We start from the raw sequence: 13,370 nt of genomic DNA, 5'->3' as shown, positions 1-13,370 counted from the left end.
CCTAAGTAATAGCTGATTTGCACCGGAGAAGGATCCTAGTTGTGCCAAAGGAGCTGAGTTGAGCCGAAGTAGGAGCCGAGTTACACTGAAGAAGGAGCCGAGGTGTGCCGAAGTTGGAGCCGTGTTGTGGCGAAGTAGGAGCCGTGTTGTGATGAAGAAAGAGCTGAGTTGCGGCAAAGTAAGAGCCGAGTTGGAGCCATGTAGCACCGAAGTAGAAGCCAAGCCATGCTGAACACCAATTTTTTTTTTTTAAACCTTTGGGAACTCATTTCTTTTAACATGGGGGGGCCCTGACCACAAATGTTTTTTATTTTTAACTTGGGGGGGCCTGGTGTTTTTTTTTTTTAACTTGGGGGGGGGCTGTGGCCACAAATGTTTTATTTTAACTTGGGGGGGCTGGTCACTAAGGTTTTTTTTTTACTTGTACCGGTCCCTGGTCACCAATGTTTTTTGGTGGGGGCCCACAAAATGTTGTTGTACGGAGCCCCGCAAATTGTGATGGTGGCCCTGATCACCAGTGGCACTTTATTTAAGTCAGTGCTGGTTTGCATGGGGCTTATAGTATATGTCAACCCAGGGCCACCATTAGAAATTACAGGGCCCCTTACAACAAAACAAGCCCCTGCCCAAACCACACATACATCAGAACTAAAAATGGTAACCCCCCCACACACGTTACAAAAAGCCATTGATGGTCAGGGCCCCCTTATTAGTTAAAAAAACAGTGGCGCCAGGGTCCCCCATAAAAGTTTTTTTTAAAAAATTGGGGGTCAGGGCCCCTCTAAAATTTAAAAAAAAAAGAATTGAAGACCAGCGCCCACCTATAAGTTAAAAAAAAAACGATTGGTGCCAGGGCCCCCCATAAGTTAAAAAAAAGTTGGTGCCAGGGCCCCCATGAATGTTTTTTTTTAAAAAAAACATTGGCGTCAGGGCCCCCCTTATGAGTTTCAAAAAACATTGGGACTCCAGAGAATATTTAAAAAAAAAAAAAAAACATTGATGGGGCTATAGAATAATACATTGGTGGCCAGGGATTTAAAAAAATAAAACACACACATTGGTGTTCAGTAGAACTGAACTCTTGACTTCAACTTTGGCTCCTTTTGTGTCTTTTTGCGACTTTGTGACTTCAAGTTCGGCTCTTTTTCTTGACTTCAGGTCTTTTGGTGGCTTCGGGACTTCAAGTTCGGCTCTTTTCGTGACTTCGGGTCTTTTGCAGCTTCGGGACTTTGGCTTTTCAGCTCTTTGGGACTTCGGCTGTTTGGGACTTCTATTTTGGATTAGCAACCGTTTTTCTAATATTGGTTTAAAGGGTATTTTTTCACATTTTTATTTTTTTCTGAAGCAGCTCTGGGAGGGGGATCACTGACTCTGTAACTGTTCTAAATTGATACATTTAGTCGAAATTATTTCTTATCTTTGTCCCTGCTGAGCAGAATCCCTGAGTTTCATTAAAGGCAGCTGGCAGTATTGATACAGTATTGATACAATAGTTGCTAATATTCCACAGATACTGCTGAGAAATGTATCAATTAAATGTAGTAAATTGTACTGTAACACTTGCTAAAAAACAATTCAGAATCTGCACTTGGATCCCTGAGCTGCCAGACTGAAAGACAGGACAGGAAAATAAAACTTTTTTTTTTTCTTCAAAAGTTTAAAGGAAAGTAATTGAAAAAATAATTTATTTCTTTTGAACAATCTGAAAACAATCGAACTGAAAAATATTGTTTGGAAAGTGAACAACTCCTTTAAGCAAATGCTGCTTTTAAAAGCACTAACATTGTTGCTTAGAATTATGTTTTCTTTTATTAAGCACATTTTTATTTGGGGTTTGACTTGCCCTTTAGTCAGGTAAGTCAAGGCATTTGAATTCCCATAGTCCTATCAGAACAAAATGAAGTACCAAATGCCCTTCCCCATCCCATGCCTTTGGCAGAGCTGAAGGTTCCCAAGTGATCCCAGTCTAACAGCACCAGTGCTTCTTATAGACTTTCACATTTCCCCTCAAAAAATAATTGGGAACCAGTTGCTGGCAGGTAAGGATGTTTTTTTATTTCATGTACTTGCGTACAACAATCACAAAACTCCAACACAACAGCCCAGTCTATTAATGCAGCAAGCCCAGGATGTATAGGGGCCCAGGATGTATAGGGGCCCAGGATGTATAGGGGCCCAGGATGTATAGGGGCCCAGGATGTGTAGGGGCCCAGGATGTATAGGGGCCCAGGATGTGTAGGGGCCCAGGATGTGTAGGGGCCCAGGATGTATAGGGGGCCCAGGATGTGTAGGGTCCCAGGATGTATAGGGGCCCCAGGATGTGTAGGGGCCCCAGGATGTGTAGGGGCCCAGGATGTGTAGGGGCCCAGGATGTGTAGGGGCCCAGGATGTATAGGGGCCCCAGGATGTATAGGGCCCAGGATGTATAGTGGCCCAGGATGTATAGGGGCCCCAGGATGTATAGGGCCCAGGATGTATAGGGGGCCCAGGATGTATAGGGGGCCCAGGATGTGTAGTGGCCCAGGATGTGTAGGGGCCCAGGATGTGTAGGGGGCCCAGGATGTATAGGGGGCCCAGGATGTATAGGGGCCCAGGATGTGTAGGGGGCCCAGGATGTATAGGGGGCCCAGGATGTATAGGGGCCCAGGATGTGTAGGGGCCATGAGGCCCTAAATAATAAATAATTTCAACATATACTGGTAAGAAAAGGACACACTTTTTGGTTATGTTGGGGGCCCTAAAACTAATTTGCTGGGGGGCCCAGTAACATTTAGTTATGCCACTGCCTCCAGTAACCCACAGCACAGACAGCCCAGAGTCCACAGCACAGATAACTGAGCAGCACCTCAAATAGACCAGCAGCCCAACACAGGCTTCTCAGCAGCACCCCAGTATGGACAGCTCAGCAGCACCTCAATACAAGCAGCCCAGCACCCCAGCAAGTCCAGCCACCCAGTCAGTCCCAGCAGAGACAACTCAGCTCCCCAGTACAGTTCCAGTGGAGGCATCCCAGCAGCACCCCCAGAGAGACAAGCCAGTACACCCCGATCACAAGCAGCAGCAGTGAGGAGAGTGAGTATGTGAGCGTGTCTTTGTGTTTGTACACAGAGCCCTGGGCCCACCCCCCATTGTTCCTGATTGGCTGAGGCGCAGAGAGGCGGTGCTTATGGGACCCGCCAGTGGCGGCCATTTTCCGATTGTGTGTGAAGCAGCAGCCAGTATTCTGTGTTTCCAGCCAGCCGGGACTCGGTAAGTTTTTATCTGGGGGCTCCTGGAGCCAAACCTACCGGAAACCCCCCAAACCCACCCGGGGGCCCCGCACAATTACCCAGGACTCTGCTCGGCCTCCATCTAGCGCCTCCCACAAACTTTCCTGGCCGGGAATAGTTGTAGAGCGCCGGGTATGTGTCTCCTGTTCTGCCTCACACACACCGAGCTGCCTTGTCTGACTCTGTCCTCTTCTTCCTACCCCGGGCCCCTTCACTCGGTCACATCCCGCCCAACTGCCTCCCCTCACCCCCGGGGGTAACACCAACCGGCCCCTCACACCCCGGGGCAACTACATGGCCGGACACGAGCGGCTTTGGGGAAGGGGAAAGTGGCCAAAAACGGCTGCAAATGCCCCGGGGCTGAGCCCTGCTCTCCAGTTGTTGCTTTTGCTTCACCATCTTGTTTCGGTCTCCATGTTCCTCCCCCGTGACTGCAGCAACTCTCTGACTGACTGACTGGCCGGGGCAATTGGGGCACCTGTGACTGGGGGCGCTGCTCGGAGCTCTCACTTACCCCTTATAGTGTTAGGGACCCCCTTACTTTTATTGGGGAGCCCCCTGTCCCCCCACGTGGGGTCACATTGCTGCAGTGTTAGTGGAAGTCCCAGGGAATATCAGTCTGGGGCAGGAGTGCAGAGTCAGGCTGTGATCACCCCTCCCCCCATCCCTAGTCTTGGTACTTACCTACTCCTCAACCCCCCAGATACCCCTTTCACTGTTTTGGGGTGTCCCACCTCCCACGTGGGCTGCAGTGTATAAAGAATAGAGATGAATGGACTGGGGGCAGGAATCCAATGTCAGCCTGTAATTAACCCCCTCATCCCTGGCCTTGGCACCTGCCTCTCCAAGCCCTGGTACCCCTTCACTTTATTGGGGAGCCCCCCACCCCCCCAATGCAAACACACACATGGGGCAAATAGCTGCCTTGTTACGGTACGTCATATTGTCTGTCAGACTGGGGCAGACTCGAGCTGTAATTACCCCTCTCATTCATGGCTAAGTACTTACCACTACCCCCAATAATCCTACAGTCCCCCCTTTACTGTACTGGGGTGTCACTGCCCCCCCCCCCACATGGAGCAGCAGCTGTAATGTTAGTGTTGGGGGCAGGAAGCCAGTGTCTGGGTCTACTTACCCTCATGTGACACTTTTGACTTATTCACGCTCACACTACTGACACCCCCAAAATATTGGGGTACCTGTTCCCTATGTGGGCTAAATGGCAGCATTGTTACTGTGTAAATTATAGTGGTGAGTGTCTGTTGGATTATTATAAACTACTGGGGCTCCCAGGGCTTCTCACTCACCTGTACCCCTCTGTCTGACCCCCTTATATTGGGGTAGATTGCCCCCCCGTTCCACAGGTGGGGTACAAAAGAACTTGACATTGAGTCTGTAGTGTGTGTCTAACAGTCTGTTGTGAGGCAAAGTCAGGCTACTCCTCCCCCTTATACTTTGGACTATACTTGTATGATGTCACAGCTACCCCCCTCACTACTATTGGGGTACAATACACCCCCAAACCCAACACATAGGGCAGGTGTCTGTATAACACAGGGATCCGTAGTCTGTAACAGTCAAGGGACAAGAGGGCAGTTTTTTGTCTGTCTATTCCCCTTTATTCTTGGCACTCCATGTGATGGGCACACGGGGGACCCCCAGTTTTAGTGCACCCCTAGTCTTTTCATGGAGCATCCTCTGTTTGGGGCAGAAGGCTGCACAGTGTGTCCTGTAGACATACACATATATATATTCATATTTAGCCCATAGTAGTGGGGTCAGTTAGGGGAAGAGTAAGCAAGCCCTGTGACTGTAGGGGGGCCCAGGAGGTAATGGGGCCCCAGGAACCCCTAATTCATATACAATTTCAATCAATATTGGTAAAAAAAAAAAGTAAACAAAGTAGACATTTTGGGTACCTAAAAAATAACTTGCTGTGGGGCCCATTTATTTCTAGTTACACCACTGGTTAGGGGCTACATGTGTACCTCTTAACTGCACTGTGACCCCACTTTTTGAAATGCTCCCCTCCAAAAAAAAAAAGAACCTTTTACGTTGCACTTTATTTACTGGGGTGCTGTATGATGATGTTCCAGGTATGAGTTTAACAGGACAGGTAGTGGGTGCTGCTTTTATTTCACTCCCAGATTATTCGATTTGGTTGTTTGGGGAAGGGGGGGGAGTACCAGGAGACCCCCCCCAATTCTGATGATGGTATCTCCCAGCGCTTCATTTCCCTTATACTAAAAGAGAGAGAGAAGTGCTGCTCGGTGTGAAGCTTTCTCCCATGACACTGAGGGTCCCTGTAGCGAGGAGCTGACTCCAGCCTGAGGCATGAGGGTCCTGCTTGTTTCAGGGGGAGGAGCGATGGGTGACCCCGTTCTTCTTCAGGGGGCGGGGCTACTGGGGAATCAGCGAGTGGAGGCGCAGGCAGCGAGCGGCACGGTTTGAAATCAGCGAGTGTAATTAGTGTGAATGGAATCTGCCAGCCTGTGCGATCCGATTAACTCTTCTCTTCCCTGTCTGTCCCCTCTCGTTACCCCTCACCCTCCGCCACCGGGCAGATCTAGAGGACACGTCCGATTAAAGGGAAATGGCCCGTACAAAGCAGACCGCCCGTAAGTCCACCGGAGGGAAGGCTCCCAGGAAGCAGCTGGCCACCAAGGCCGCCAGGAAGAGCGCGCCCTCTACTGGAGGGGTGAAGAAACCTCATCGTTACAGGTACCGGCGGCACAAGGGAGGGGGAGGGTGCACTTACGCGCATGCGCAGTGGAATAAACATGTTTTAATGAGATTTTCTAATGCAGGAGCAGCTATTCTCTGTTAACTCATTCACTGCCGCATGGAAATAGCACAGACAGACCTGTATTCCTACATGCTGATCATTATCTTGATTTTTTTTTATAATTTAATTTTATATTGGCATTTTATGTGCTCTGGGGTATTTTAAGCCTTTTTAAAGCTATTTGCCCCAAAGCAGTGAGCGCAGATTGCAGGGATTGGCCCTGCCCTGAGCAATGCAAAGCTGATAGGAATGTGTCTCAGTGCAAGTCTGTTGCTTCTGTTTCCATTGCATTATTTAAGTGCATTGCAAATCAGAGAGTTTTTACCCCCCTCCCTTCATTTAAAAAAGAAAATAAAAAAAATAAAAAAAGAATAAAACTGCTTGGTTCAGTTTGTGAGATGATTTTTTTCCCATTTGAGCAGCCAGTGAGTTTTAGATATTATGTTACAGTTTATGTCTGGGGAATGTATATACGCTTTGCTCCAAGGTCCCCTCAGTCCGACATATTTGGCACCGTTCCCACCGGCTCCAGGATCATTTTGTGCTTTACTGAGCCGCTCCCATAAACAAACACTAGAGGGCATCAGAGTAGCGTTATCTGTCTGCTGTTTAACTCTATTGCTGCTGGAACGGCAATGTGGGACCTGCAGCTGTTCAACTAGAAGACTCACAACCCTTTGTCATGGCATCTGGAAATGCTTTGATTCTGAATGTGCCTTTCCCAAAGAGAATATGATTTCTTTAGTTTCTTGAACGAAGTTGGTGAGATTAAGTAACATTTATTTCCCGTTATGGCCTTACTTTGGTCCAGCACACCATGTTCTAATAACTCAGTAGCCCAAATAGATCTGTATTAGCCTTGTATTGATTCACATGTGCTGCGATCATGAAGCATTGAAGGGCTTTAGTCCAGCCATGGAAACATCTAAATGTCAAATGGAAGGAGTTTAGATTTAACTATTGCTCTTGCCTGAATCTATTAAAGGGGTTCTTCACCTTTGAGATAACTTTTAGTATGATGTAGAGCGTGATATTCTGAGACAATTTGCAATTTGTTTTCATTTTTTATTATTTAAGGTTTTTGAGTTATTTAGCTTTTTATTTAGCAGCTCTTCAATTTGCATCTGGTAACTAGTCCAAATTACCCTAGCAACCATGCATTGATTTGAATAAGAGACTGGAATATGAATAGGAGAGGCCTGAATAGAAGGACCAGTAATACAAAGTAACAATACATTTGTAGCCTTGCAGAGCATTTGATTTTTAGAAGTGGTCAGCGACACCCATTTGAAAGCTGCAAAGAGTCAGAAGAAAAAGGCAAATAACTATAAAACTAAAAAAAAAAGAAATAATGAAAAACAATTGAAAAGTTGCTTAGAGTTGGCAATGCTATAACATAATAAAAGTTACCTTAAAGGTGAACCATCCCTTTAAGCCTAGCGTTGGATGAGTCACCTTCTTGCAATGTTTATATACCAGTGTGTCCTTTTGGGAGCCTGCTTGCCTGTATCCATACCAACTAGTGTTACCTTAATCATAGCAGCCTATGACTAAGGGAGTCCCTTAACTCCCTTAATTTCCACTAACTGTGCATGTATCTCATTTGATTCACTATCCTAAAAAGAAAGTTCAAAACAGAAAGTTTGTGTGTGCAAAATAAAAATGTTTCTAATATAGTTAATTAGCCACAAATGTAATGTATAAATAGAGATCATAAGGGCTCTTACTCACGAGCGTTTTTACCTGCGTTCCGTTTTTCGGCGTTCAGCTGCAGGGGAGCGCAGGAATAGACGCATTTCATTATTTCAAATGGGGCTGTACTCACACAGGCGCATGTAGGCGCCGAACGCAGGTTGAGACGCAACATGCTGCATTTTTCCTGCGTTCGGCGCCTACACGCGCCTGTGTGAGTACAGCCCCATTTGAAATAATGAAATGCGTCTATTCCTGCGCTCCCCTGCGGCTGAACGCCGAAAAACGGAACGCAGGGGAGCGCAGGTAAAAACGCTCGTGAGTAAGAGCCCTAATAGCCAGAACCCAACTTTTTGCTTTGCGACTCATGTTGGTTACTAATCGGTAACCATTCAGTGATTTGTGGGGGACATATGGGTCAGAACCATTTGCTTTTAAATCTGACCTACATGGTGAGGATCAGAATCCAACTAACTGAATGGTTATGTCCCACTTAAATTTGCTGGCTAAGTTAGAGAGATGTAAAGCAGGAAAGTTGGATTATGTTATATTAGGAATCTGGTCACTCCAACCTTTATATTTTTGGCAAATTATATTAGAAACATTTTTTTTATTTTGCACAGCCTATCTTTTTACCTATTATTATTATTATTTTTTTTTTTTTAACCTTGAATTGTTCCTTTAAGCCAGTGATCCCCATCCAGTAGCTCGTGAGCAGCATGTTACTCACCAACCCTTTGGCTGTTGCTCTCAGCGGCCTAAAAGCAGGTGCTTATTTTTAAATTCCAGGCTTGGTAGCAAGTTTTGGTTGTATAAAAACCAGGTGTTTCTCCTTTAGGCTGTCAGTCCACATAGGGGATACCAAACAGCCAATCCGTGCCCTTATTTGGCACCTCCAGGGACTTTTTTCATGTTTGTGTTGCTCTCCAACTCTTTTTACATTTTACTGTGGCTCACAGGTATAAAACGTTGGGGACCCCTGCTTTAAGCTAAGGGGAATTGCTCAAGTTTTAGTGATGTGATGTTAGCCTCAGTCCTAGGCTGTACTAAGGCATCATGGAGGAACTTCAAGTAGACATAGACCTAATGATATTATCTGGATTTAGGGTCTAGATCAGGGATCCCTAACCTATATTCAAATGTAAAAAGAGTTTGGAAGCAAAAAAAGTATGAAAAAAGTTCACAAGACTGCTAAATAAGGCCATTGATTGACTTTTTGGCAGCAGCATGTGGATTGGCATCCTCCAGAAGGCTCTGTTTAGTAGTGCACAAGCCATTTTATGCCTTAAAAAGTTGTCTACAAGTCAGGAATTCAAAAACAAACTCCTGCTTTGAGCTCCTGGGAGCAACATCTAATGCATTGGTAAGTAAGTGTTGCTCACAAGCCACTGGCTGGGGATCACTGGTGTAGATGAACCACTAGATATTATCGGATAACACAAACGATTGTAAGACTGATATAGAATATAGAACAATTATAAGTTTGCTTTGTTGGAAATGGGAACCCTCAGTACACTGGCATGTATAGATCCCATTTGGGAACAGTAAGGAACATCGTTCTTTGTTACTTGCACTGATTCACTATACATATAATTTGTTTGAGCCAAAACTGTACCTATGATGAGAATGCTGCCCCCCCCCTCCAAAAAAAAAAAGAACTCTCCGAAAACTGTATCTAATAGTAGTGCAAGGATCTACAATCTAGATCAATTATTTTAAAAATTTTCTAGGTGTGTTTATCAAAGATATAATTGTTAGTTTTTAAACTATTTAGTGGCATTCTAGTTCACAGTCCCAACCCCAGTGGCGCTTACAAGGTACTGCTCTCATTATCAGAAGCCTATCCGTAGTATGGGAGGAAACCTAATCCCATATAAATCCATATCATACGCTATATACGTCGGCAGCCATGAGATCTTTATAGTTTATATAAACAAATGGGAGCTAGTAGTTTTTAGTGCACTTTGACACCGCATTTTGATTGTGGTTTATGTATGCAGCTATATCAGTGAGACCCTTCTGCTCCTGTTTGTAGGTTTATGTTATAATTATCATAAAGACGCAATAATCTTTACCAGGTCGTCTGTTTTTTTTTCCCCCCAAGGCCGGGTACTGTGGCTCTGCGTGAAATCAGACGTTACCAGAAATCCACTGAGCTTCTGATTCGCAAGCTTCCCTTCCAGCGTCTGGTCCGTGAAATCGCTCAGGACTTCAAGACAGATTTGCGCTTTCAGAGCGCTGCTATTGGTGCTTTGCAGGTAACGTGTCTCATGTTCAGATTATTCCGTCTGCTACAGCACTGAATTTTTACCCTTTCTGCCATCATTCCTGATGGCAACATTTCTTCAACTTTGACAAGCATTTATGTATTGGTGTGTAAAGGCCTTAGAGCAGACATTCAGTATCATAGCTTCAGTGTTAGCTGGATTGGACGACAGACTCGTTTAGTCTTACTGCCTTTATAGGGAAGTGGATGGCAGAGTGTAGAATGTGTGCTAATTTTCAATTAAAAGTATAGATTTAAAGTTAAACTATTAAGATTAACTTAACTTGACGCACTTAAAGGAGTAATTTTGTGTAAGAAATAAGACCGTACCAGTGCATTACACTCATAATATTTAGATATAGAAGAATTGTGTTAAAAAAATGTTTCAGACTGAATATTGAATATTTCTGCAAAAAACCCTAATAATGCCTCCCTTCTCTTCCACTTCCTGATCCCTGAATTCCCAGGCTGCGCGGGGGAGCTGTCGGCTCTCTGCTCACTGCACTGCAGGACAGGAACCAATCAGCAGCTAGCAGGACCTGATAGGGAACTCAAGCCTGTTTGTGCTTGTGTGACAGGGCTGTGATTGGCTGTACCCCCTCCTTCTGTGCTTCTGGCAGAGACTGTTAGGACACGCCAACCCCTCATTTGAGACATGGACCAGAGAACATCTATAGGGAATTCCAATAAAGGGGCTATTATTAAAGATAATATAAATTTTTAGCAACACCATATATTATAATTGCCTACAAAATTAGGGGTTTTTCATTTATCCTAGCTGTCTTTATTAGTCACTATTGGTTTCCAACTATAAAAATGTTACATGTTGTTAACCAGGGTTTTCTTGGTTAAAAATTAAACATCCTATGTTACCCAGGTTTTAATTGCTGTTTGCCAAATAATCTGCATTAGCATTCCATTAACAAGTTGTAGTGGGACCTGCTACGAAAAGCTTACAATCTAAAAGGCATAAAAAAATGTCACTGTGCAGAAAATTTTAAATTTTTACTTTTACTCGTACATATTTCTATATCCTACTGTGTTCACTGGCAAAGTTTGTCAAGCTCAAATAACCACTTAAGGGTGGCATTTGGGAAAGGGGAGGGGAAATGTAATTTTATGTCATCCTTTTAGATTTTAAAATTGCTTGATATGATTTCTGCTGGCTGTTATGGCTCCGTACATAAAATAAAGTTCTCTGAACAGCAACGTTCTATTATAGTATCTGTACGACATTTGTAAAAAGCTGAATGGGAAATAATGTCCACTAGATGGCGTTTGAACTGAAAACTGTAGTAATTGATTTATAGTGAGAAATAGTGTCAGCCATGAATTTCTCTTAGGATACAGGGAGACCTCGACTTACATACAACTTACACACTTACAGACGGGGGCTGTTATAGTAACATACTGTGGTTTGCTTAACTTTTAATAGCATTTACGTTTAATAAACCACCGGCCCCAATCCCTTCTGCTGTGTGTTGTCTACTACAGAGCACAGAAAGGTAAAAATAAATACAATGTTAAGACAAGAAGAACTCAAGCTTGACTAAAGAAGTAGCTAGAAATGCTGTACATTTTGTTTTGGGTTTCTGTACCAGCCCAAGACAACCACAACCCTTTAGCAGTAAAGATCTGTGTCTCCAAAGATGCCCCAGTAGCTCCCCATCTTCTTTTCTGCTGATTCACTGCACATGCTCTGTGCTGCTGTCACTTACTGAGCTTAGGGACTCGCTCACAATATACAGTACACATAGAATAGAAATGTCACAGTATAAGGCTGATTACATTACTAATTAATACAGATAATTACTACATGGCAGCACAGAAACCAGTGCAATTAGCATCAGAATTTAATAATCAGCAAACCTGTAGCATCAGCTTATATTACAGCCAGGGAAGCTCATTTTCTGCTGGATAATTAGTGACGAGCCCTAAGCTTAGCTTCTCAACAGCCAATCAGAGCCCACTGAGCATGTGATTGTCACAGACACTTTCCAAGATGGTGACCCCCTGTGACAAGTTTAAAGTCCTGGATCATTGCTGCTATTGACAAGCTGAAACTTATATAAAATGACATTTTTAGCCCCATTAATTTTTAGGGTTTAGATCTCCTTTAATAAGTGTATATGTTTCAACGTACATACAAATTAGAACAAACCTAAAGACCCTATCTTGTACGTAACCTGGGGATTGCCTGTACTGATGCAGGCACTGGAAACTCTGGCTTCTTGTGACCAAATTATAACCGTTGCTTTTTCGTTTTTATCAAGCAGTAACATTGCAGGGGGTGCCAACTCGGCAAACCAATCTATCTTTAATTACTGAGAAAAGTGAGTATTTATGTTTAAGGATGAAGTATGCTTGTTTTACATTTGCTAATGTTCTCCTCCTTTCCTGTTTGTAGGAGGCCAGCGAGGCCTACCTGGTGGGTCTGTTTGAAGACACCAATCTGTGTGCTATCCATGCCAAACGTGTGACAATTATGCCAAAAGACATCCAGCTAGCACGTCGCATACGCGGAGAGCGCGCTTAAACTCACCCGTGAGAAAAACTTGTCATCTTCAAACCTTAATAAAAAAAAAAAAAGATTTAAATCTCTTCTTCCTGTTATTGGTAGTTACGAGCGTTAGATATTTTTTTTCATGGGGTTAAAAGGTACCTAAATATATGGTTGTGAATGGAGATTTAGGGGACGGAATCAGGTTTGGGGCAATTTTCTTCCATTTTCATTTGTGTGTGACTTTTCAGTATAAGTGCAAGGGCGTGTCATAATTAAAATGCAGTACAAACGAGGGGTGGGGGAAGGAATCATCCGGAGAACAAGATTCAACTGTTACTAATGAATTACAAATGAAATCTGTTCAATGTTTATGGACAATACCAGCATTTGGGGTTTTTTTTTTTTTTTTTTAAACAAGTAAATTTCTTATTGATGGCAACTAAATGGTGTTTGTAGCATTTTTACCACATAGACAATTCCATCCATTCACAGTACTTTTTTTTTTTTTTCTAACTGAGTTGTCCGACATGCAAGTTCATGTTTTTAATGTTGTCTGTCTTCTGTGCTGTTCCTGTAAGTTTGCTATTAAAATACATTAAACAACTCCTTGATTTTGGCTTTTATTTAAACCCCACAATTCGGCAGATTATAGGATAAGTAAACCAAAATGAAAAATGGTGCTATTATAAGCCCTTTTGCAATGTACATTCACTATTTATTTTTTAATTCTAAAATATTAAAGGATACATGTACTGTTAGGATGAATGAATTTTATTACAACAGCGACACCTGCTGGTCATTTTCCCACCAGTCTGACCACCGAGTAGTCAAGGAAGTTTTCAGGAGAAAGAAAGA

At 43.7% G+C, this 13,370-nt stretch overlaps 1 protein-coding gene across 2 annotated transcripts; it reads left to right on the top strand.

Moving 5' to 3' along the window:
* The first annotated feature begins 3,097 nt into the window (after positions 1 to 3,097).
* h3-5.L (H3.5 histone L homeolog) lies at positions 3,098 to 13,119 on the top strand. Of its 2 annotated transcripts, XM_018264225.2 has the most exons (4): positions 3,098 to 3,249; positions 5,834 to 5,990; positions 9,851 to 10,004; positions 12,420 to 13,119. In XM_018264225.2, exons 2-4 carry the CDS (start codon positions 5,863 to 5,865, stop codon positions 12,546 to 12,548), a joined length of 411 nt encoding a protein of 136 aa, XP_018119714.1. In that variant the 5' UTR covers positions 3,098 to 3,249; positions 5,834 to 5,862; the 3' UTR covers positions 12,549 to 13,119.
* Positions 13,120 to 13,370: the final 251 nt, after the last annotated feature.

The sequence above is a fragment of the Xenopus laevis genome, chromosome 5S, assembly GCF_017654675.1.
Source record: "Xenopus laevis strain J_2021 chromosome 5S, Xenopus_laevis_v10.1, whole genome shotgun sequence".
Classification (NCBI taxonomy): domain Eukaryota; kingdom Metazoa; phylum Chordata; class Amphibia; order Anura; family Pipidae; genus Xenopus; species Xenopus laevis.
This window is presented reverse-complemented; position numbering and strand designations above follow the sequence as displayed.